The 27,273-nt window shown below is 36.4% G+C and overlaps 1 protein-coding gene and 1 long non-coding RNA gene across 2 annotated transcripts; one reads left to right on the forward strand and one right to left on the reverse strand.

Moving 5' to 3' along the window:
- Nucleotides 1-714: 714 nt before the first annotated feature.
- LOC118877403 (uncharacterized) lies at nt 715-14,972 on the forward strand. The gene is made up of 6 exons (XR_005014281.3): nt 715-1,023; nt 2,026-2,402; nt 11,206-11,413; nt 11,810-12,096; nt 13,992-14,749; nt 14,835-14,972. It is a non-coding gene; the product is annotated as an uncharacterized lncRNA (long non-coding RNA).
- On the reverse strand, nt 6,591-8,784 carry LOC108007546 (larval serum protein 1 gamma chain). The gene is made up of 3 exons (XM_017071240.4): nt 8,681-8,784; nt 8,495-8,622; nt 6,591-8,434 (listed from the first exon to the last, which is right to left on the reverse strand). The coding sequence occupies exons 1-3, from the start codon at nt 8,748-8,750 to the stop codon at nt 6,653-6,655; spliced, it is 1,980 nt and encodes a 659-aa protein (XP_016926729.4). The 5' UTR covers nt 8,751-8,784; the 3' UTR covers nt 6,591-6,652.
- Nucleotides 14,973-27,273: the final 12,301 nt, after the last annotated feature.

The raw sequence follows: 27,273 nt of genomic DNA on the forward strand, positions 1-27,273 counted from the left end.
TGGAACAATATTATATCCGCTGGGTTCTTTTTTGCGGAACGATGGGAAGTCTTGAAGATGTGAGTTCCACTTAATACCCGGTTTACAATGGCACTGTTTGCTAAATGTACACGCACTACCTTGCTATAATTAAAATGAAGGTCCGTTTACACATTAATCGAGTTATACGAATATATTGGGGCCTTAAACTTTGTTATTGTGTTATTTTTCAGTATATTTCGTATATAAACATAAAATAGCTGTAGTGAAAGGTGATATGCTTTATAAGATACAATAAATAAAGGCGCTGTGTTCTTTCGTATCAATCTGGATTTTAACGAAGACTCATTATTACAAATATATCAAAAATGAATTAATTCCCGATTAAATAATTAATATTTTTATTACTTACTTAAATTTAATTTGAATAGAACTACATAAATTTAGAAATACTATTAATAAGAATTCGTTGTTTCCACATCTAGGTATTTTGGAGCTCCAACTGTGAAATCACCAAAGGAAAAATTAAATCTTTTCATACATATATCTCTTAAAGTTTCTGTCAACCAAAAGTAGGAAGACAATGTTAAAATTGATAAAGAATTTCAAGAACTCGATATCTCACATTCTTATTCATTGCAAGTGAAGTGTAGAGATGCCCTAATCGATTTATTGACCTTCAGCCCTGGAAAATATTGTAATGTTATTCACATCTAAATGAAAGTTAAAAACGTGTTTTGTTTATCTTAAAATAATGTTTGACGGACAAAATTTGATACAATTACATTGGAAGACTTCTAATAATTTTGATTATCTCATACATTTTCAGTGCAATTAGAGGAGCTGTCAGTAAATTGTCAACCTTCAGTCACACGAGTATCATGCATTATTCAGGCCGATAAGCCTAAGAACCGTTCGATTTCCAGTCAACAAGTATTGGCCAATATATTTTTAACTCACCACCGTGCAAGTTGGTCAAGCTTCCAAGCTGTAAACAAAATCTAATTCAAGGATGTCGACTTCTTGTACAATCACAGTTGAGGGGTAAGTTGTTTTTGTAATTTTTGTTTTTAGTTTATTTTGACATTGTTCAATGCGCATACATAGTTATATAATTTCTAGAGCCCATGTGGGCGTAAAGTAATAGTTCATTTTTCTTTATTATCTTCTCGGGTAACATTAGAGTAAAAACCCGAAGTGCTAATAATAATTTCGATCAGCAATTAGCACTGGTCGCTTTGAACATAAAAAACTGCACCAATTGCTTTTGGCGCAGAGCCTTCAATTGCTTTTTATTAGCATTTCGATGTGCCTTGATTTACGCCTGATCGGGTATAATTTTTACATCGACAACAATTTTATAGGGCTGGGCTGTTCGAATTCTAAAATTTATTGCTTTTATGAACTTTTGTTTTACTACTAGTTAGTTCGTTTCCATAGAATATAAAAAGTTCTTGTTTTTTTTGTTATTAACTTCCCCCACTGAGAATGGCACCCAAGAGGAAAATTATTTTTATCACCATTCATTGAGAGACTTTCCATGCGCTATATTATTTGGCACTTTGCCAACTGGCTTCGCCATAGATTCGCTTATAAATATTTTTAGTGCGCTACGCCTCTTTTTTTGATAATTATTTTCCAGCTCACGGATGAACGCGAGTGCAAACACTTTTCAGACAAATCGCTTTTAATTGGAAATTTTAATAAATATTTGAATGGGTTAAATCACAAGAATTACCATATTATTATTATGTAGTAGGCTCTTTGATTTTGTTGATTTTCGCATTCACAAAAGCCTCAGTTTTGTGATTACCCACTTTCTTTATTTATAAAACTATAAAGAAATTATACACAAGTATGTGTATTTAAACCTTTGTCTCTCTGTCTCCACTTTCTGTGATAAAGCTCAATAAGTCCTTTTTTATTTACTATCAAGATAAAGTCAGTTTAATAAAAGGCTTCTGTTAATAGCCATATGAACGAAAATTAATATTTTAAAATGGGAATCAAATCTTTTACATTTCAATACTCTTGCCGCCATTTCAGCAACAGCCCAGTTAATCCCATTTCAAAACAAAAACATCCACAATCACCTACCCCAACAAGGCCATTAAATGTGCCAACGGTGACCCACTTTCACTGCCCAGAGAATGTGAACAGCTGTCAGGCGTTGTGAAATATTGGACAACCCTTGAGACATGCCCAGAAACGATAAACCAAGAGCCAGTGGACAGAAGACAGGGGCCACCAACGCCTCCCATCGCTCATCCGACTGAAAGCGAAACAAAAGACGGCAACCGGCAAACATGGGGAATACTTCCGATTCAGGACCGCGATCCCGATGTGGACTGAAAGTGCGATCGCCCACACATACGGAATGAAACAAAGGATCAGCTTGCCGGGCGATGATTAACTCGAATCGGGTGAGAATGTTTTCTTTCATTTGAATTACTTGGAGTACTCAACTAATCAGCTAATCTAAAGCTTTTGGTAAATATACTTGAAACATGAATTAAATTCTTCTCAAAAAACCAATCGACATGTTGTGCATACAGAACATCTGACAGTTTAAGACTTATGATCTGTATTAAATTAACTGCATATGTCATCTAAAATTAAACAAGAGTTAATATTTGTTTACCAAAAGTGATACCCATACTTAATCAAGATTCCAAATTTATCGGATTACTCACAAAAATATAACTTTATAAAAAAATTTGACTTAAAGAACTTAACATTACAAATCCCCAATTAATATACAATTATTATGAAAGGAATTATTGTCAAAATGTACAGCACACAGAAACTCTTTTTGTGTGTATGTACGTAAATACTGTTTAGACACCTTTGAATTTGAATCATAATATTGGCTTAAAAAATATCATGCACGTTTCTCCCATTGATTTGGGAACCTGACATGAAGAAGGAGAATAGTGTTATTTGTTCAACTAAATTTAAATCGCACATTTTCATAGTTCTTTAGTTCCAATTTAAGCGGAATTTAAGGCTTAGATTTTCCAACGCGATGAGCTGTCCTATGCGGGTAACTGAAATTTTTTTAAAAAATTTGTTCAAAATATATGGTTATGTATGTTTAAAACTTACTTTGGTTTAAGTGAAATCCGCGAAACAAAAAGCTTGGGATTGCTTACATTGAAATGTATCGACTGCAAATGTACGCAGTGATTCCCAATAGCTTAAATAGAATTCTATAGTTGATCTATAAGGTGCCATTTATGTATATTATGAACTTGAAAATCGCGAGTAAGCAAATTCGTCGCCGATGTATTCTAATAGTTAATTTAATGCTTGAACAAAGGTGTAATGTGTTTTGTCCAGTTTCAACCTATCTTCGAAATTAAATTTTTGTAATATATGACCTTGCTCTTCAAGAAGGGTAAGGTTATTGGCTTTAAAACTCTGACAGTTTTGTGTTGTAGCTCATCGCGAGCTTTTAAATAATTCTCATATTTAAGTTCATACAAAAGTTGACTGATAGCAATTTATAATTTATTCATCGAATTGCGACGAACTTTTAATAAAATGAGTCATATACATATATTTCTAAAAATAAACAATAGAAACTTTGTTTACATTTGTTATCATGTATTTCTTATAAATTCAATTGTATTTAGAGCTAATTGCTGATAAATAATTTTGAAATTCGCCTTTGATACGTAGTGGTATGTTGGTCGAATTTTTTTTCTAAATGAGTGCTAAGTAAGTAGCAATCTTAGTATAATAAAACAATTAAAGAGAAATTTCAAAGAGTAGTTCAGGTACTATCATGGTTGACATTTGTTGAAGGGTATATAAGAATTCGATATCTGTATTGAGGTCTTTAGTCATATCGAAGGCGGATGAGGATGAGGCACTTTTATCGTTGCAATCGGCGAGCGTCTTCGTTTGCGTACAAGGCAATTTATTAATTATGCATAAATGGCAAAGACCCTGCTGAAGTTGGGCGAGGGATGTGGGGGATTTGGGGGCTGGCAGCTCGGCGGAAAGTTCAAAAAGCAATCAAGTTCTGAGTGCCGACAGTTCTCAGCCGATTGTACTGTTATGCAAACAGAAGGACCGTCGGCGGGACGGGATCGGCGGACTTTATAGCCTGACCAACTGAAGTTAAGCTGACAAAATGCACTTCAACTGGAATCACCTTAAATGGCAGACAACACACGTCTTTTGTCGTTAAGCATTTTATGGTTTTATCCCTTAGATGGCAAAAGTTTTCATCGGAAACCATTTGACTGGTCCAAAGTTTTTATTTGCTCCCCTCTTCAATTTGGGCGCAATAAATTATTGTATGGGGAAAATAAGAGAAAAAATTAGAATCCATTACTAGGTCTTCTACCTGCGGTTTGAGATCCTCAAACTCCGATTCCCTGCCATGTGTTCTCAAGTGCCCCGGTCCTATCTTTTTCTGAACACCCCGACACCATTTTTCTTTTCCCCTTTTTCGGGTTCTTCGCTCCTTCGCAAAGTTTTAAATTTCTTGGAAATAAAAGCCTGGACATTAGTTTTCGTCCTTCCCTTTTCTATCGCTCTACGCTCGGATGCCCCTTTTTATTGTTTCTGTCTTTTTTTGGGTTTTCAGGACAGGCAAAATTTTGCAGCTACCTAAGACCAGAATTCATATAGCTAGTGGGAGTGAGACAGACAAGGGGAAAAAGAGAGACATAGATGCTGAAGAAAATCTAAGGCACGTTACGGTTGCCTAGTCTTATAATGGTACTCTTCTAATGCCTGTTGATCACCACGAATATGTCAGGTGTTTTGTGTTCCTAACACATTATTAATCTAACCAAGTATTTAAAATTTGATTTTAGTGTTTGTAAGCCGAGTTTCAAGTTATCATTTTAAAACTTGCGCTTAAAGGTTTTATTATTACATTATTTTTTCCATTTGTATATCATTATCCTCATTTTAGATAAATTGTATTACATTTTTATGTGATGTATTACAATGATAATAAATATGAACATATTTTCGATCATACTGGATTTTGTAGGTACCCCTAAAATCATTAATGTGACAGAGTATCTTGGATAAAATAATTTTTTAAGTAAAATATTATGTTTAACATTTTTATATTTTGTTACTTTTTTTTGGATAAATTATATTAAATATATTTTCTGCTCTGTTAAAATGTTAATAAATATAAACATGTTTTCACTTATACTGGATTTTGTAGGAGAAAACCTCTATAATCTTTCATTTTTGTCAGAAAACCTCGGTTTCGACCTTTTTATAATATTAGAATTTTAATAATGTATTATACCTTTCATTAATATTTATTCTTTTTTTGGAAAAATTATATCGAATATATTCTCTGTTAAAAAATATTTACATTTTATCGCTCATACTACGTTTCTTAGGGAAATACCTCCATTATCTTTAATTAATTCAGAGTATCTCAGATTCGACCTTTTCGAAATCTTCCTCGTTTGTCTTCCAAGTGTTATCTGCTCAGTCGCTGTGCCATCGACGCTCTGCTTCTTGGCCTCTGTCCGTGCGTTTATTTAATTTTTTATTCGGGCTTCACTTGTCCCTCATACGCCGTGTGGTTGTTTTGGTTGTTGTAGTTGCTGCTTGGCTGCGATACGAAACCGTGCAGGTGTCCAATATTTTCTTTTATACCGCGTCATCGGCCCAAAGAAAGAAAAAAAAAATCGAAAAAAATCCAAAACTAGTTCTAGATTTACAGCCCCCTTTCCCCTCGACGCCCCTGCCGCGTCTCGCTTTATTTCGCCCATATTTTCGATTCGATTGCGTATAACAAGTTTAGCGGTCTCGCTGTCCCCGCCCCCTTTTTTTCGAACCGTTCTTCGACTTGATATAAAGTGCTTTGCATCCATGCAACGTCGTTTCCAGACCCCACAACTCCCCTTTGGGTCCACCCCCCTCTCCAACTTTGAAAGCCCTTTCCTCTCCATACAGACATATATTATTGTTCGCTTTTAATTTTTGTTTTGATTCTCGGCTTTTGAAACTCGTGCAGTGAGAAAAGATTTTCGATTCTTAAAGACAATACATTTTATTTTTAATCAGAAAAGAACGAGTTACTGAAATGCGAAACAAAATGTTTCTAAAATGTTTTTTCTAACTAACTATTATTTTGTATCTTCAAAAACCTTGGCTTTATTGAAGTGCTTTTTAAACAAAGTCCCAAATTTGAATATTTTTCTGTATTCATAAAGTATAAACATTTTTTCCAGTGCGATTTTGATTAATATTGTATACATGTTGGACCTGGGTTCTGGGGTTCTAAGGCCCCATGTGGAGTGGCCCGTCTTCTTAATATTTCCTCCATGCCTTGTAATTACCCAAATTTGGCGTCACTATCCGTTAAAGGGTTTATTTGTTAGGATTAGGAAGGGGATAGACAGGAAAACGGTTAACTGAAATTGAAGTTTATTTATGGAGTTGCCCAAAAGGTTTCTTAAGAGATTCGATAGGTGATAGGCGTTAATAAAGAGATATTTAAAACAGAATAAACATAGTAAGGCAAACTTAGAATTTTTAAAATATGTTTGATATACTATCTGAAGCTATAAAGTCATTACTTTATATTTCGATTCTTAAAAATGTTAACCTCGTTGTGAATCCTTTTACAAATTTATTTGATTTTATTTTAAGAGTGTTTATCTAAGTAAATAATTTTTCATTTCATTTAAGTTTGATAGTTCTCATGCAGAATATTCACATCTTTCCAGTACACATGGTCACCAGAGATCTCCACAGCTTGGTTATCATCTTCCAGAATGCGTTCAAAGGGATAAGCCAAGGGCAATTCATCCCATCGACTGATACCCTTGGTGAAATCGCAATTAAGTTCGTTGCCCTGCCGAGCCTTGAAGTCATAGACAGTGGCCATGATGAGAAGTCGTATCTTCAGGGGATTTCCCGAACCTCCCCGTGGTAAAATCAAACGTCTTGGGAATCCACAGTTAGAAGTGGAAATATTCAAGGGGAAGTCGTATTCCTCCCTTTCAGCCAGCTTTACGAACTGATGGAGTTCAGTGTATGAGATGTGGTCACCAATCAGGCCTCCAAACTCTTTCGATTTCCTCGTAATTCTGTTGAGTCCTTGGTATATTACGGTTAGAAACGAGTCCAACTGATAGAAGGGCTCTCTTAGTATTGATCCTTGTTCTGAAGTGGTTAGAAAAATCCGAAAAATTGTAGATTGTGTTTTGTTGCTCGATACTTGTAGACTATAGTTGAAATCCTTATGCTGCAGTCGAAACTGTCGTTGCTGCAAGGTAAAAGGCCACACAAATTGTCCTGCTAAGTAGAAATGCCTGGCGTGTAGGACATTACTGAGATCTACATCAACCGGCTGATCGTAGGTGACGAGGGGGCTTATTTGCAAATCATCGATGCGAAGATCACTGGGAATAAACATTTTCTGATTAGGGGGTTGGAACACTTGACGATACCAACGATATGACTGCAAAACTCGCTCGGCATAATAATAAAAGTCTTCTGACCTCAGAGAAGTCCGTATATCCAGTAAAAGCTCATGTTGCATATGTTCCTTTATGGTAAGTTTTGTCCAATCGTATGGGAATAGTTCTCCAAGTCCAATTAACCAATTGTCTTTCTCTTCCAGGTTAATATAACTACCATTACTTAGCTGAAAACTTCTAAAAGAAATAGCATCACTCACTCTTTCTTCGAATTCTTTAAGATACTCCATAATAATTTGCGTTGTTTTTGAAGAGCTTTCCTTAAATCTACGATTCTGTTTTTGTATATTCCTTACAGGCGTTAACTTCTTATAAGACAGCTTCTGTCCATAGCGTTCCAATTTATATCGTGCTAGTATTTGACTTATTTGATAGTAGCACCATTCCTGCAACTGACCTGACTTTTCCGTAGTCAAGGAAATACCCATGTTTAGATTATACCAATATGACTGCCAACCAATATCCTCTAACAAATGCTGTAGTTTGTTCTTCCGTTTCTGCTGGTTCATTCTCAGAATATTTACATCGCCCATGGCCTGAAACCATTCAAGAGTATTTCGGAGACCACCTGCCAAACTTGAAGGTTCCATTTTTTGCGGATGGACTTCCTCAATATCACTTGTGTTCTCGTATCTTATCCAGTTGGCAAAGTTAAAATTTCTTGCCTTTCTTACGGTTATTTCATCGTGATACGTTTCTGGCCACAATTCATAGATCTTCGGCATGATCAGTGCCTGATAATCTTCCCTTTTAAGGATAATTTGCGTCAGAGCTTGGACAAAAATTTCAGGATTTAGATGAATTCTTGCCCAACAAATATTTTGCCATAAAGTATACCAATCTCTAGTGTTGTAGAAAAAGTGATAAAGTCCCAGCGTCTGTTGATAATGATCGGCATTAAGTGGATTGTAGTATTCATTTCGATTTAACAGTATTCCTAAATTAAAGGCCTTATAAAACTCGGTCATGTGATCGTTGTACACCTTAAATTTGTAGTATTTGAATTAGTCATATATTTTGGTTCCTTGAATTCTTATACCGACCACATACTGTTCCTTATCGGTTACCAAGTGCTCTCCCAATGATCGCCATTGTTGGTTCGTCAAAGGCTCGTGTACGTGATGCAGAATTTCCAGCAAAAAGCGCTGTTTTTCCAAAAAGTAACGATTACCTAGAAGTTTTTGAAGATTTAGAATCCACGCAAATAACAATATTTCCAAAAAACGCACCTATTCCATTGGCGAGAACTTCAGAATAAACAATAAGACTTAACAAAGATAAGACAACGAAAAGTCTCATCGTACTTGTGTACCACACACGATTCGAAAACAAACTGGTGGCATTTTGCAAATTGCATTTTGATTAGGCTATGTATAGCTCACCTATATAAGCTAGCATTATCTTTCAGTTCGCAGGGTGTCTATTTTAAAATACATATAACCATTTTTAGACTTTCATTATGTTATTATTAGAGAGAAGGAATTGTGTTTACAGTAATTTTGTTGCTTATCTTATCAAACTTTGTAAACTTGATAAAAACTAATATCAATTCCATACCATTTAGAAAATAAATCGATTTGTGAAACAACCCATCTTTAATTTGTTGTATGCGTTGTTTATTTAATCATACCCATAATCGTATTAAGCATATCTTTTGTTCCTGAATGATTTAAACACTGGTTACTTTTATCCCCGTAATTGGCTATTGTTGATAAAGCAAATGCTGGAAAACTGTAAATAAAGCGGAAAATTACCTAAGATATATCCACAGAAGCGAGTCTCATTTGCCCATTAGTCACCAAGAGTGGCACAATAATGCAAAACGATTTTCGCCAACCGAGTGGTTATCCCCGCCCACCGGCGATCACTTCCCGCTCCTGTTGCGAAAATGTGCGGACATTAAATTGCCAACTGAGTCGCTTTCTGGGGTCTCTGATGTCTGATTTCTGATGGCTGCTGATGACTGGATGGCGGAAAAAAGGGCAAATTATAATACGAGAAATGTTAATTACAGTCGGCGCGACTCGGATGTCTCGGTATCTGGCCCATTGTTCGTCCAGAAATTGGCGCATTAATGTAAATCGGCAGCCAGGCATGACGGATTATAGGAACCCAGACCTAGTCCAGATGCAGGCCCACCAGTAAATTATCGTCCAGTTACGCCACTACTATATATAAGGCACAAAGCTCTTTGTTTCCAGTCCCGTTGACAAAACGTTGCGCTTGAAGAACTTAATGAGTTGGAACCGAAACGAAAGGAAGTAACCAGTTACTCGTACCACCCTGTAACTACTGTCTTTGCGCTGATTGATTCTTATTGATGGTGCAATAGGTGTTTGGGTCGATAAGCCTGTTAGGACCGTTACCGATCGGGGAGAGCTACTGCTGCCTCATGAAAACTGATTATCAAACGTGACAAACTTCTGGTGAATATTGCCTAATCATTGTCAGGGCTAAGATATCTAGTAAAAGCACTGGAAAAATATAGGTGATACGTTCTCCCAATATTTCAGATTGTCTTAAGATTTGCATACTTTAATAAAACAAACAGAAAAGGTTCATTATTATCTATCAAGACTATGATATTATACATTTAGATATTGGGAAGAATTCTTAAAGATTTACCATATAATATTTAACAATCGAGCTTTGCTACAAAACTTTCAAGAACTTTTACTGTATGAATTTACTGAATTCCCACTAAGATATTTTCTAATGATTTAAGTCTTAAAATATTAAAATACTACTTTTAATGTCCTAAAAATAGAGTCGTCTATTTCTTTCACTGTAAGGAATAGAATGCACTAATCCCTCCGCACGTGCATTGGCACCCCTGACTTTCCATCCCATTTCAGCCCGTCTTCGATCCTGAGTGCTTTGCATAATATCAGCACATTAACAGAGATCGCTGCATCTTGGCGCAAATTTTCAATGGGCTTGCCATCATCAAATCTCCATAAATCGTCACATAGAGGAACCCTCGGGGGCCTTGTTCCTTTCAAATGTCATCACAGAGTTTTTGCTGGCGTTTCCGTGATCCTTGGCCCCGGGAGGCTTATGAAATGCAAATTACATTTCAATAGCGCGCTTAATGGTCCCCTAACCCGCCTCATCTACACGCACTTTGTTCTTTGTCATCGGCCTGATGATTGCCCCTTTTAGCGCATTGGAATCGTATTTAAAAAGTCATTATCGGGCGGATCCATCCCCCTACCATTTTCAGCGCATCAATCACTGCGCCTTTTGTCAACCTTCTTTTTTTGTTGGGTCATAAAACGGTTGAAGAGTGGAAGTCTTAGGCACTATGCATGAGATTGGTGGGGTGAACGCATAATAAGCTGGTATATAGGTTTGGGGATCTCTGCTGGAGGTTTTCTTATGTTCTAAGGGGTGTTAGGGAAATTTGGTGGGAGAGCTACTTAGGTTTAATGATCTCTTACTTTGACATCATCATGGTGATCCTATAAAAACAGAAGCTATATGAGAAATTTATGCATTATACTTAATAAGTTTGTTAAAACCTTATAATCACTTGTAGTTTAAATCCCTGGACTTTCTATGACTCACTAGACAATAAATAACATGTTGCAGCTTAAGTGATCGCAATGACTTCAATTACCATATTTCCGCCACCTTGAAGAGGTTACCCAATAGCTTTTAGCTGCCATCTAACTATTTTCACTCACTCAGCTATCTGCCAACCTCCATAAGCTTCTTATTTATTATGACTTTTTTTTTTGTGTAAATATTTAAGGTCTGACGCATACGACGGGGTCTTTTGGAATGGCATGTGGACCTCGGGCACCTCGTCAATGGCAAAATGTGTAACCAAGCACAAATGAATCATCGAAGTCGGGCCAAAAAGACCAGCCCAGACCGCAGGGCCCCCGATCGGTAGTCGGATGTTTTTAATAAGGCAAGCGACAAACAACCAGAAATTGGGTCAACCGAGATAAATACGAGTAAGTGTTGTTTAAACGTACACTTCGGGAATTATTTGATTAAATTTAAAACGTGCAGTTTAGATGAAATTAATAAATGCAATCATAATTAGAAGTTAAACTCTTTTGGCATGGCCTATAAAGTGGTTTTAAGTTTTTTATACCCATAATTTTTTCAAGCTTAATTATTTAAAGGTGCAACTGATTTGGTTTTCTTCAAATATTGACCTCCAACTTAGTTTTCTAGCTTTTGTATCTTATTATAACTCTAAGTATTTTTGAATAGCCAAAAATATTGGAAACTTAGGACTAAAATATTTTTTTTAAAGAAATTGGTTTGTAAATTCCTTTGTTTTTGTAAAAAATATGTCGGAATATAAATTTATAGACTGAAAAATATCTTTGTATTTTTTTTAGTGCACATAAATGGAACCGATTTCGGGAGTTCTTTTTCGAAACTTAATACACTGATGGATATGGGCAGGGAAAGGAGTCCCGAACAATGGCAGGGCTTTCATGCGAACTGTCAACTTGTCACGACAATTAAGCAAGTCGATGGCTATCTGGCTATCTGGATATCTATCGGCGGAGCATCAGGAATCGCCCACGCATGCCAGCCGTCTTAAGCGTTAAACAAATTAAGTATCCGATGTGTGGGGGGAGGACTTATTGAAATACGACACCAATCGGAGTGGATGCATCAGGTAGAGGCGATGACCCAATTCGCCGTGCACTTGCGCGACAATTTTGGTAAACACAGAACCCTGGGCTGACCCCTTACCACCTTCAGAACCCCCATCTCCTCTTCTTTTTTGTCAGCTCCAATATTTGTTTACCATTTAGTTTATTATGCTGTGTGCGCTTTGGTTCTGCCTTGTTTGATTGCCCTTATTGGACTTCGGTTCGTTCCCTTGTGCCGTGGTGATTTTCAATTCAAGTTATGATTATTATATGTTGGGAAAGTCAAATAACGGTCGCTATAAGTCGAGCCATATGCATTCAAAGGCCCACAATTGCCGGCGATAATTTCAATTTGATGAGTTTTCAATTGCGTTTCCCAATGGGGTTTTTGATCTTTCTCGCTGGGGCTCTGAGGTGTTGGGAAGCTTGTTAATACGCCATATGCCTAACAAATATCGTACATTAGTTCTCTATTGTTGACATCTATGAGAACTAAGTTTTGAATACAGCTGGATTGATGCGATATGTGCTTGGGAAATGGGATATTTGGGCATTATGATATTTACCTGTGAGGGTAAAGCTCTACGAACATTTAATTATTCCAAAATAAATTTAAGTAATGAATTAGTTTTAATTTTATTACTCAAAAGCCCCTTAAAACCAATGCAACAGATAATATAAAAGCAATTTTTTATATTTATTGAATATAGTTAAGTTATAGATAAAGCTAATGTAGTGGGATATCAAATTAAATTAAAAATATTAATTAATATTAATATAAAAAATATTAAAAATATTAATATATATTTGTATGCTTTTTAGTTATCAATTATTAAGACCAAGCATCCTTCTATTTAAATATTTATTTCTTCAATTATCATGGTTGTTTTCAATTTAAACCTCCCGGGGACATTTTGAACTACTTTTTATTCTGGCTTAATGATCCTTTAAATTTAAAATTCATTTTCTGCCCTCAATCCAGAATCACCGTCGCCTCATCAGCTGCACAGTTAACCCAAAAGAGTTGAAAGCGCAAATCATCGCGAGGATTAACACCAATCGACCAGAGTCACCGTGGATGTGGATCTCTGCCCACCTGAAAAGTTCCCATCGTTATACGTGATTTGTTCTGTGTCAGTTTCCTTTTCTGCGCGTGACAAATTCATGGGGAGTGACTTTCGTAAATTGCATTTTAATCATTTTTTGGAAACGCTTAATCACTTTTCATTTAAAAACGGAATCGTATATCGTTTAGAGCTTAACTGCTTTGCAAAGAATCTTTTGATAAAGGTGTCCTACTAGGTGGGATCATAAAACCTTAAAATAATTCTCCCCACTGCTTTAAGTGCAAAAATCAAAAACAAGTCTCCCTGTTGTCTGCTACAGCAGAAATCTAAAAATAACAAACAAAAAAAAGATAAAATATTGTAAACAAAATTTTCATTCCCCCTTGGCGCAGAAAATTCTTTCTTTCTGTTTATAAATACAACTGCTGCGCGATTGTCAAAGTTGACAATTTATTTTTAATCAACAATACGCAAAGCAAAAACTCAGCCACAGTCCGCATATCTGGAAGATACCCACAGCTCAATGTCATTCCATTTTCCCCACTTTGGACGGGCATCTCGCAGATACATTTGAAGAGATTTCCAGCCCTCTTTTGACTAAAGAAACTATATTAAAACAGAAGGGTAGATCACCTTCAAATGGAATTTGCGGTTGCAGATAGCTTAGTATTTTTAAAGACACCCAGTTTAATTTGTTGAATTTTCGCTTGCCTTCAACATAAGGGTTTCTTACTTTAATGATTTTAGAGATCGGAGATCTTATAATCTTTACAAGATCATTTTTGATCTTAAAATATTAAATATTATAATAAAATTATTAATATTACACAATTGTGACTCTTTTTGAAAAGGGTCTCCTAAGCTAGTGCTCCTAACCCACTTTGGAATGGATCTCAGCGACCCAGAAGTGCCACCCAGCCAAGCGAATCGATTGCTCCAGAGAGCCACTGACCATCCAGCCAGATCCCATCCCTTGGGCGGCTCTTTGATCCCATTTACAGAGCGCGTTTGGAAGTTGCAAACTTACTGGAGCATGGATGAGATTCGCTTTCGTTTTGCGGATCGATTTCAGCTGGGAAGGGGGAGAATGATTACATAGCCTCACTGCCACCGAGGATCACACGTTTTTAGTTTTTTTTTTGGGCCAGTGCTGGTGAGCAATTACAGTAATCCCAATTAATACGCGGCAGTGGATCGGTTTCCTTCGGATCGTTTCGATGCGAGATCGCACAGATGTGGCGCGTGCTGCATGCCAGCCCAGCATCGTATCGTATCTGTATCTTTCTCTGCTTCTGGCCAATACTCGCCCATCGGGCCACACTTATTATTGTCCATCTATTTGTCTTTGATCAATCTCTGCAGTTCGCAGCAGCAGCGGCCAGTAGCTGAAAGCCTCGGACCCGCAATTATAAATGGCAGCCAGCCCGCAGAGTTGGCCACCATAATTGCCCCAAAGGGGAAATCGGCTGCAGTAACTACTCCAACTTTGTAGCTGGCTGCAGACACGCTAACAACTTTGGTCTTTTCCTAGGCGGTCGTACAATATGCGAGGCGTTCTACGACTCTTATCGCACAGTTCTAACTAACTGCAGGCGATGCTCTGATGAGGGTAATCCAGGCACTTGCATCTGCAGTGCCTTTCTGGTCACATTCAAAATATCAAACGATCTAACTGTTTTTCTCTCATGATTCAGGACCAAGGCAATTTACATCACCCAGTAGTCATCAACTGATTTACAAGAAAAGTCCATTAAAGATTTTTGTATTAACTACTTATCCAATTCGGAATCTTTCAGGACAATTATTATAATGAACATATATATCAACCTATTGAATTGGTATGTACGAGTTGAATACATTATTTATAAGACTTATTTTTATCAGGTCATTAGAATAAATATGATCCATAACAATGGATGTCGTAGGACCGGGGACTGGATACTCGATTTAAAAATGATTTCGAAATGAATGTTTTCCTACGCACGGAAAAAACCCGAGAATCTTCCTGAAGAACCCTTCGGTGGACCATACCCAAAATCAATGCACTTGGCCAAATCGATCGAGCCCACTTAAATATGGGTTGTGCTCTTGGCCGCGATTTTCGATCGGGTTCGAAGTCGGCTCTGCCATACGTAGCCCGGCCCTTTCCCCACCGACCTGGCCAAGCTCAGGCATATAATTTCGTTGACGCGCAGAATAAATGATAAATGCAATCATTATAAGAAACACAGCCACAGCAGAGCAACGAAAACTTGGCGAACACGAACGCATGATTAAAACTTTGGCAAGATGTGAGGCGATGGGATGAGGGCTGGTGGATCCACGATGGAGTCCGCATTCTGAGGCGTTGATGCCGAGCTCAAGATACTTTCTGCACTCAAAGAAATTGTTAACATTTCATTTTTTTAAAGCTTAAGAGGAGCTAAAAAAACTCTGAATTAAGTAGGTGCGACTGTATGCGAGATGTCACACCACGCCACCTATTGTTGATTCCTTTATTTGCGTGTAACTTTTTAATGAGTGGTCCAATTTTAACAATTTTTGGTATGTAGATGGGTATTGCTAGTCACAACAAAATCTCATTTACACTTTTACAAAATCTTAAAACGACATTTGGATATCCGAGATGGCACACCACGCCACCTGGTGTGTATTCCTTTATTTTCGTATAATTTTTTAACGATATGCAAACTTGGTTTTGTAACTATTGTTCCATTCAAAATTTTTCTCAGTGTCGGGACTGGGGACCATCCAATGCGTGCGGCCGGTTTCACCCCGATCCCTCTGAGTTCGATCGTGATACGCTGACCGAGTGCAGCGCGAATGTTTTATGACCAGTCCCGACCCAGCCCGGCATAATTTGTTAGCCCGGCCGAGTGGTCCGAGGATGCTGGATCTGGATCTGAATCTGGGGCCATGCCTCCTCGGTCCTTTCCTGTCCGCCCCTTTGCACAGAAGCTGCTCCACTCTGCTCGATTGCGTATAATTTTTTTTCGTTTCTGTTTTTATTTTATTTTTTTGGGTTTTGCTTCTTCATTGGCATCATTTGCCTGCGGGGCATAATTTTTGATGGGCTTTTGTCTGCTTCTTTGGAACCCAAAAGCCAAAAGAGATATTGTAGCGGGTAGTAGGGTACCTGGGTAAAAATGAGGTAGTTTGGTCAAAGAAATGTTTTTGGTCGAGAATCATAAATAGGGTTTTAAGCAATAACCAAAGGCTAAAAAAGGGATAACCACAATCTTTAATAGTTCAAGTAAGAAAAAGTTTCGAAACACATGTAATTTATATTATAAATTATATTGAAAGATTATATTATATGACTGTAACCCGGAAGCATTGTGTCTTACCTATAACCGCATCGATTTCTTAAATTTTCATTTTAAAATTTTCTTCAAGGGAAAAGGGTATTCCCAGCCTGCTTAGTCCAACCACTTGCTCCACATTCAGTGCGAGTCCTAACAGCCCCTCCATGCGCATCAGTCTGAAACTTCAGGCCGCTTCTCAATCGTTTTTAGTGGACAGTGCGCATTTGGTTATTCCCTTGCATATGATCAGGAAATATGCTACACATTTTCACTTTATGAAGTTCCCTCCGCAGAACCCAAAACCTCTTTTCATAACCCCGGGCACCACAGGAGCAGCAGCGGTGAAGCGACAGCGAACGCCCCTCGGGCCTCAAATGTCGGACTCAGCATGAATATTTTATTTGGCGAAAAAAAGGTTGGATGGATCCAGCTGAGTTACACGCGAAGAAATACTATCTTCTAAGATGGCTATGAAAACGAAAATCTTCGATCTTACTGATTTCATTACTGTTCAAATATCTACCTTAGGTTGTTCTTTAGATTGTGAGTATATTGCATCTTTTTTATTTTAAACATTTGTTTTTAAATGATCGAAATTGGTTTCAGTGTAGACTGATGGGTAGGGTGAGGATTGGTTTAGGGATAGCGATTGCGATTGGGGCCTGGGCCTGGGACTGGTATTGGTCTTGTCTGTCATGGACATGGGGCGCTGATGAACGTCGTTTCGTGTCTGGCATCTTAAGGTTGCCTTTTCGTACTCTTTACTTTTAAAGTTTTTTGGGGTATGTTAAAATTACAAAAAACAAATGTGTATAGTATAGAAAGATAATTCTAATATAGCGTCGAAAACAGTGAACTTATTTCCAATAATTCTTGAAAATATTTATAGATGACTTAAATAAAGCCCAAAATTATGTGAGTCTAGTTGGTGTGTAAGAGATAACAGAAACGTTTTATAAAAACCTTTGGTCTATTTCTATTTAATAATTCTCTATTTTTAAAATATTGTTAAAATAAGTTCCTAACATTTTCTTTAACATTTATATTGTTCCAAATATGTGGTTATTTTAAAAGCATTAATGGAAGTTCTGAAAATATGATATTATTAAATATTAAAGCTTCTACATTTTTGATTTTGGGTTCCTTTTTTATAGGGTGTTTTTCCATGAGATCTTAGTTTTCAGCGATCTTCCGTTTTTTTTTGCTGTTTTGTTTGTTTGGCTTGGTTTGATTTGATTTTTTGCCTGGCAGTTCTTGGCTGCGCTGTATTTTATGCTCATTTAATCTCGCTGCGCGTTTTTAACACATTTAAGGAGTTTCTGGGGAAAGGGCTGGGGTGGTAGTGGGGTGAGGGGGCAGCAACCACCACATCATCGATTATGTTGATCTTTTTTGTAGCGTTTCATTTGGCTGTCCGTTCGCAGTCCGTCTCTTTTCCCCTCACTCTACCCGTCTCTATCTTTCAACCGATTTTTTTTGTTTAACTGCGCACTTTTTCTGGACCGTCCCCGAGCGGGGGGAGGTGCGGGAAAAAGGGGAGGGGGACTGACAATGGCCGAGACGAGAGGTGACTCGCTACCTGTCTTACACAAAATAAACGCACCAGGTCTCTGCCCACTCCGCTCCCCTACACCGAAAAAAATTGGTAGCAAAATGGGTTAATAAAAAAAGTACACCAAGTGAAAATGAAAGCTAAATGGTTACTATCTTTCATTGGCCCACAAAATCATATATTAAATCATTTATTTTTAATAAAAAAAATATACCAAATGAAAATGAAAGCAAAATAGTTACTATCCTTTTCATTTTCCTTCAAAATCATATTATTTTGTCCTTAAATGTTTTTGATTACATTTAAATTAAAAAATCTGCAGAAAAGGGTGGGGCAATACCGACCGGTTTTGGATTATTATCAAGAGGTGGCTGATAACTTTTTTGTGCCATATAGAGGTTAATGTCTTTATGAAACTTAATTAGGAATTTAATTTTGCTTACTTAAAGTGTTGTTTTTATTATTGATAAGATATTAGAAATGTTTACGATCAATTTTTTCTGAAGATGGCTTATAGAAAAATGTAGTTATATTATTTCGGTAGACCTAAAATTTTTTCTCACTGCGCCTTCCCTCCTTAATGTTTTCTCTGTCTTTGTAACATAATTTTTTCCTGCCATCTCTGTTTGTTTCCAGTTTGGAAACCCTTTAGGCGCTCATTGTCAGCTCAGGTTCTTCGATTCTGTTTTTTGTGTCTTTTTTTTAACGAAACCAGATAAAAAGCGAAAAAACGAGAAGTGAACAAACTGCCGAGATATATGATTTCTTATTGTAAATCATGACATTTTGTTGCTTTCTGGCCCGGCAAGTTGTCTGTTTTCTGGCTACCGTTTCGACTGTTACGCCGTGTTTGATTTGCGACGGGTAAGCGACCAGATGGACGGGTGGTATGGGTTCGGAACCCACGCGGCGGATTATGAACGCTGTGTAATCATGCCATCTCAGAAAATTGGGGTTAAGCACTTGGAAAGGACAGATCCTATTTTAAGAATCGGAAGTATTTCATTTTTACGTAATAACTTTTTAGATAGATTTTTTAGTTTATATTACAAAATATTTTACAAATAAAACAATATACATCTATGAAATTAAAAAAATCGTTTTACAAAAATATCTTTTAGAAGGACCAATCATTACTTGATCAAACATATTATGTAAAGATTCTAGTATTGAAACCTTTTCGGATAAAGTGATTAAATTCTGTTTTTACAAAATCATCTATGTTAATATTAAAAAAATCAAATTTTAACTATCAAAAATTGATGTTAACTACTTGATATTTCTTCATTTCATTTCTTATTATTAATTTAGTTTACACTTTTTCAAAAGCAACACTTTAGTTGGTTGTTCGTAGTTTGTTTGAAATTAATAAGACCAATCTATAACCGTGTACATTACTTTTTCGGACATCCGATAACACTACCATGTTTTCCATGTTTTTTTTCACTCTGATCGTATTGTACCCTCATTACAGGGGATTACCCATGCTCAATCGGAGCCAAGGAAACCCCTCTAAATGGCTTTCTTCTCAGACTTATTCGAGCTATTTAAACTCTTTGAACTACTCCATGGACCCTATCCTTTTGGTGCACAAATTACCCCAATTCAGGTAAGCCCTTTTTTCTTCTTAGGGGGAAACTGAAACAAAATGTAAATAAAATACCCACAAAAGGGGGTAAAGCGACGAAAAAGAATATTTCGCCCGCGGCCAAGTTTCACTTTGACACCTAAAGTGTGCGCGCATACCCCCTATATGAGGAAAACCTCTTTTTCCACACACCCTCACACCGCATTTTCCAACCCCTCCCACAGGCTGCCCTTGATGCGGCGCCCCTGTTCGTTTATTTTAATTTTTTGTTCGCCTGCGCTTTCGTTTTTCAGAGAGCGAAAAAGAGGGATTTTCTGTTTTGGTTTTTCCCTCTAGACAACAGGCCACATTTGCTGGCACCCCCGACTTTTCCGCTTTTCCGCCCACTCTCGGGCCTCCCGTTTGGCTCAATGCTCAATAGGTCTTGCGCTTGATAGGTCAGTGACCCACTTGGATGCGCTGTTGTTCGCCACCATCCTCATCATCGTGTTGCGGATAATAATGACGTTGGGATATGGCTCCGGATGATGTTGCTCTACAAGGCAGGGGAACGAGGGTTAACACTGGCTATGTTGCGTTTTAAACAGTTTTCATGGTATCTTATATGTTATTATCGATGTTTGGGATTATCAAAACGCATGGTAGAGCTTTTTATATAAATATACATTTTTTAAGTTAGCTAGTATTTTACTATTTTAATGTTGGTACCAAAACAAAAGTATTTTTTTGAAGTATAGACAGCTTAGTAATAAGTCAAGCCCCTTTTAGGCAAACTTCTTTTAAAAATACTTACTCTAAATCAAAGGTGCAGCTCAGTTTTATATTTCAATATACAATTTAATCAAAAAGTATAACCATTTATTGACTTTTGGGGTTATTATTATAAGATTGACTTATTTTAACGGCTAAAAAAATACTTACTAAAAATCAAAGGTGCGGCTTATTATATATTATATTTAAAAATACAATTTAAGCGAAAATTAGAACCATTAATTGACTTTTGGGACTATTATTATAAGATTGGTTTATTTTAAGGGTTAAATTCATTATTTTGTCAATTTTTTTATTAGTTAATTTAATTAAGTATTAAATATTCTTGAATTTGTTTTGAACTCTTGACAATTTAGTAATAAAAATCTAACTCCGTTTAGGATTTAAATGTTCATTTAAATGTTCACTTCTTTACAAATAAATACTCAAAGTCAAAGGTGTGGCTCACTGTAACCCCTGTGCCCCGCCCCCTTTGGGGCCTGCGGTTGCGCCCCTTTCGCCCCACCACCGCCCCCTTTTCAGCACAGCATCAAGTTCCCCACATCATCATCATCGTGTTCTTTCCCCCGATTTCTTCCTCTTTTTTTTCAATTTTTTGCCTTTTCCACAAAGTCAACGTTCTTGGCGTTTTCGCAGCTGCTTCGCTTTGCCATTGCCCCTGAAGGGGGAGGGAGATGGGGAATGGGGGATGGGAGGGAGTGGGACAGCCTATGCTGGGGCCTCTGTATGGGTGTGTATCTGTGTGCGCTTGGAGCTGGCCAAGATTGCGGCACATGTGACGCTTTGGTCGCGTGCTGCCTTTCGCTCCTCATCTGCTCCAACTGGCTCTTCTTCTTTTTCGTTTCCATCATCAGCAGAGCCTACTGCACTGAAAAATATGATGCCCAAAGAGATAATAATTTATGTAAAATGTTTAGCATTTTGTGTATATATTTAATATTTGGTCAAAATATTGATACTTGGGGGTTCCTAGTCAATACATCTTAAATGATTTCAAACCATTTCAAAAGTATGTACTCATAAAAATGGATATGCTATAAAAACTGTCTCCTAAGTTAGCCGACCCAATTACATGTTATTATTATACCAAACTTCCAGTTAAAATACATTATTATATATCTTAAAATAATGAAATTTTAAATGGAAAAATGTTTGGTTTTACAATAATCAAAAGATCTGAATCTAAATTAAATTATTTTTATTGTATTACACATGCTTACAGCCAAAAAAATAGAGTATTTTATTAGAGGTGTTCAAAGATCTAGCTTACATTCTTTCTGGAATATTTATTGGCATAATTAAGGGAAATTATATTACTTGTATGATCGGCGAAATTCTAAAACGTTATTAGTATTTTTAAGAATATAATAATGGATTCTGCATTTTTTTGTAATAATATTTTTTTAGTAAAAATGATTGGGTCCATAAAGTCTTTACCCTCTAAGAAATTGTTTTCTGTGTATGCAACTTCTGCAGCGCGCTTCATTTGCAGCCACTGCAGTTGCAGTTGCAATTGGCATGGGCGGTGTGAAAGGGCTGGTGGCAGGGAAGGGGGCGTGCTGCCTTTGCCTTATCAAGAGCAGGTCATCGGGAGATGGCAGATGCTGATTGCAGGCGGGGGGCTCAGCAAAAGAAATGAAAAATGGGTGGCCATAGAAAGTGTAACTTCTTCAAGGGAATAATATTTATGCTGCTGGAAAGGCGAGTTCGAAGGGGGAAACTGGGACTCTAAATCAATAAATTGATAGGGGAGTGACATCCACATCCTGGAGACACGGAATCGCACATCTACGATGGGCCTGGTGCCAGAACCCCAGGCACAAGTGCATGCTCCCCCAATTAAAATAGTTCCTAATCGAGGAATAAGCCGTAAAACAGCAGTAGAGGTAAAACCACAAGCTAATTTTATAGCACTACAGATTACATTTTAGAGCAATCTAGATTAAGATTAATTTCCTTTAGATTATAAGCTAAAATGATTATAAGGTTATTATTTCCATCAAACACACACAGAGAGAATTCTGACATTCTAATTTGAGTTCAGAAGGTTCTTAAAAGTAGAACGAAATTTTTGAAGATGAACATTTTTTTATTGTGCCTTAATCAATATGAGTTAGCGATACTTACATTGTGTATTTCATTGTACTTATTGAAAAGATGTTAAATAAACTCAATTTAAGTTTTCTCTTCTCACCATTTCATTCTAATATTGTGATAATCGATACCAAATTGTACTTGCACGGCTTTTAAGAATGAATGTTCTCAAATCAAGAACAATGTACTTGAATATTTCTTCCTGTGCAGGATTATATTCCACGGGAAATAAAAAAAACCTTAGTACATAAGCTTTTTTTATTCGAACAACTTAAGTATAATATACTTCTTTGAAAATATTTTAACAAACAGCCATTTTTAAGACGATTACTCAATCTTTATTGATTTTGAGCCATGAATGACTATGGTAGCTAGATTTAAACTTTAGACTTTACGAAAAATATAAAGATCTAACAAAATTCCTACACGATCTCTAGTAATAATTGAGCTAAACTAGTATTACATAGATAAATAGACTCAGAAACGAGATTTATGATCCAGTTGTTCGCTTGCTACATATATCAAATACTAAATAAAGGGAAGTTTTTCCGTTGCTTTAATAAAAATAGATTTTAAATGTTATAATTTCCTTCATATAAATTAAAGTTAGTTTAATTCCTATGTTATAAAGGGACTTTAGTTCCTTTAGAATAATGAGTTCCTAAAATATATTATCATCTTAGTACTATTAATATTTTTATTGACTTCGTTATGCTATCCCTTTTACTCCTTGAATCTCCCGTCTCTGTCTGTGCGTTAACTTTCCCGCTTAAGTGACGATCGCGAGCTCTTAATTTAACGGTAATTTGCGTAGAACAGTCTACCGCTCCGCCATCGCCCGTCTCGCTCCCACTTCCTGCCGTCCCGCTCTTCTGGGGCCGCTGCGCAGGCGCACAATTTACTGTTGTTTAGCCTCCTCCTAATTGATTGCTCCCGTTGTTATTGTTATTACCGCCATTGTTGTTAGTGTTTTTGTTGTTCTTGCAGCCGGCTGCCGCTACTTATTGCAAATATGAATTATTATTTATTCCTATTGGAGCGAGCGGCAGCGTTTTCGTCACAACTTTTTGCGTAGCCCGCCAGAAATAATAGTGAACTCAAGTTGAATGCAGAAATTTATTTGTTTTCATTGTTGTTGGGCTGCAGAAATTGTGTAATAAATAATTTACGCTCGCTTTTGCAGCGTGCCACATAATCATATTCAATAATAATAAAAAAGCAACAGCAAAATGGGCTGGGCCCCAGTTAAGAGGGTTGCACACAGGGGGGAAAGAGAGGGGTAGAGCGAGCGAGAGGGATGGCAGAGTGGAGCTTGTTTGGGTCGCTGACCCAGAAATGTCAAACAGGGAAGTCTTTTAATTTTTATTTCTCCATACTCCATTTGTTTTGCCTGTATCGCGTGGTGAGTTGATTTGTGGGACTTCAGTTTTGATAGGACTGGAGATTTTTTAAGTGTTCGCAGTCTGATAACTTACCCATATGAACTACTGAATATCTATTACTTTGCTGACCATTCTAAAATCAAACAATTTGGTTGATTTTTAACTTTATTATAGTAACTTATGTCTTGTTTCGTTTAATGAAATTAAAAAAACGAACAGCTCAAATTGAAAATCAATATTTATATTTAAATATTAATATTTTTACGCTAAGATTAACTTCATGTTTGATCCCATGGCTGAAAGACATAAAAACTTTAAAAGCGTTTATCTCGAAATTCTGTTTTTTGAGAACTTTCATTGTAATTCTTAAAATACTTGCTGTAATTCCTCTTTCAAATGTTAGGAATGCTATAGTTTTTCAAACCATATTTACTTCATTTAGATACTAAAATGATTTCAATTACCTATGTACATATGTATGTATTTAAATGTTAAAACGATAAAATTGTTGTTAAAACCAAAAAAAAAATGGTGTGGTGTAAGTAATCAATACGGATAGTTAAAAAACTATAAAAAAAAAGGCTAACAACTGTTGAAATTTTGTTTACTTTGGCTTTGGTTACCATTTAATAGCAAAACTATCATAAAATGGTAAGTTGTGTGTATTTTGTTATGGGGAGTGCAATTATTTCGTTGGTCAAATTGGCATTTCGACCTCTTAATTATTATATTGGTATTTTTAACACTATAGGTTGTTTAATGTGTACAGTCATACGATATATTCTTTAAAACTGCGTCTTATCCAAATTAAAACACGTCTTTGAGTTGATTTCACCACCTCCATTCGAAGCACTCTTATCTCATTTTTCAGATGGCCTGCACATTCGTGAAAAATGAAAAACACCCCCACCCCCATATCACTTGTTTGTTTTTCTTTTTACGGACTCTGGCAGCCAATTCGACGACACATAGCACTCATATTACGCTTAATCAGTATCGTATCCAAATATTTTTTATTTATTTTGCACTGCCTCGAGTAATTGGAGTTGCAAGCGAAAAAGATATAAAAATAATAAAAACAAGACTGTCTAAAAAACATAAGCAAGCTGAGGAAAGACAAAGAATAAATCGCAAAAATCGAGCCCCTTTTTCTGTTTAATCCCTGTTTGCCTCTCCCCCTCCTCCGCTCGTTCTCTTTGCTTTGGACTTCTTCGCTTGTTGCATGCTCGCTCATGTTCATGTTTTTATGTTGTTTTGTGCATGTGTATTCTTGAATTTCATCATCTGCGGAAATCCTTGCGTAATGTATCTTGAGTCGTTAGCTTATCACTTCGAGCTTAATCGGCATGTTATTGACCTCAATTGACCTTGATTTGGAGCATAAGTTAGGGTTTAATTTAAATTTGTTTAGTATACAGAGTTGTTATTTAAGAAAAATACATGGAAACATGTCAAGTTGAGGTACAACTTTAATATTAGTCAACAGATCATAAATAATCATATTTTAAAAATATTTGAAATACTCAAGAATATTATTTAGTCAAAAGTAATGAAAACATTTTTTGATCAAAAAATAAAAACCTACAATAAATGTTTTTCTTAAGTTTTAAGCCCGAAAATCTGCTTAAATAGTGCAAAGATTAAACTCAAAAATACTACTTTTTCGTAATCTTAAATTATTACCTTTATATCAAAATCAATTGCACTTTTGACAATTATGTGAATATGCCATCAAATTTGAATTAAATGCATAAAAGTGTTTTACGCGTATTTCGTAATATTTTTCAAGCATTTTCGCGCGCAAAGTTGTGGAAGACAGAGAAGGAGCTAAAGAGAGAAAGAGTGAGGAAAAAGCCTGTTTATTCGAAGTGTGGGTGGGAGGGGTGTAGGAATAGAAGAAGAGAGGAGAAAAAGCAGAAACTGGTTTTCATGTTGCACAGTGAATTTTTTGAAATATGGTGAAATTGATAAAAAATAACCAATATCCAAATGGGAAATATTGACTGGTAGTTTTTCATAATTAGTATACTTGTTTATAGTCTACTAATTTCTTTGAAAAATCAGATTAAATCTCTCTCGAGCCATTTTGTTAACAAAAATTTAAAGAAATATTACAGAATCAATAGACGAACGCATTTTATTTTATTAAATTTTATTAAGTTTCTTTAACAAGTTAACGAATGATTTTCGTTCTTATTTTGTACATCTACTTATTTAAATTTTTAACAAAGTTTTGTTAAAAATCCATCCTTTTAACCACCTTCTAGGTAAGAAAATAAATTTGTATTTTTCATATAACAAAGCATTTCAAATTTTAAATATCAAGCTTAAGGCCACGTAGCTATAGCTTAATTTAAGTTCGCCTGTAAATTTTACATTATAGTCGAATATTTTATAAAAATAATAATAAATTTTAAATATCACTGTTTCTTAGTTTTCTTTTAATTATTAAAAAACTAAAAAATGAGCTGTTCCCGTTTTACACAAAGTTACTCCTCTTTTCTACTACTTTTTCACTACATTTTTTTACTGCCTTTTTGCCGCTCATAGAATCTACTCCCAATCACTCATACTCTTTCTACTGCGTTTTGAAGCCTCTTAAAATGCTCGCTCGCGCTCCTCCGCTCTCTTTTTTTAAACAAATAAAAAATCAAAATCAAAAGGCAAGAGCAAAGTGCAATAGCAACAACCACAAGCGGAGAGCATTGTACAATTGCAGTTTTTGTTTTGCTTTAACGTTCGCTGGGCAGAGCAGTCGGCGTCGCTGCCACCTCTTCGCTCCTTCTGCTGGCTCTTCTTCTGCATTTACCTGCTCAACAAGATCTTTGTGTACCCACAAACACACATACGTGCACAGCCTGCCTGCCCACTCACTCTCAGTTGAAACGAGAAAGAACGTTCGCTTTGGAGCACCGACTTTGGCATACCCTTTACTCGCTTTTTCGAGGATCAATTTTTGAATCTTACTTTTTAAAACAGGAGTTTTGCTTAATAAAAAAATTTAATATATAATATAATATTTTAGTAGTTTAATTTATTACTGTTTATTTTAAAAACAGTGCTTACCATTGGAATAGGTTCCTTTATGAATAGATTTAAAAATGTGCAAATTCTTTTAACTAGCAAAAATAATCATAACTATACAACAACTATTAGGTAACAAAAAATTTGTTTTGCTTAAAAATTATTTTTTTTTAGCAAGGAGCCTATGATGATAACTAGTTCGAATATATTCTCCATTTTCCAGTAAAGGGTACACAAAGAGCGAGTTTTTTACAATTTTTTCTCTCACCTCCCCCAGCCCCCGCGCCCGCCCACAACTACCTGCATGCATGTGCATGTGCAGGAGCGGGAGCGTGCGAGAGCGAGAGAGACTGCGATTGCACTGGCTGCGGCCTATGTCCGCTGCGCCTACGCCGCCTCGCTGCCGACGTCGCAGCC

Source organism: Drosophila suzukii, chromosome 3 (genome assembly GCF_043229965.1).
Source record: "Drosophila suzukii chromosome 3, CBGP_Dsuzu_IsoJpt1.0, whole genome shotgun sequence".
Lineage (NCBI taxonomy): Eukaryota > Metazoa > Arthropoda > Insecta > Diptera > Drosophilidae > Drosophila > Drosophila suzukii.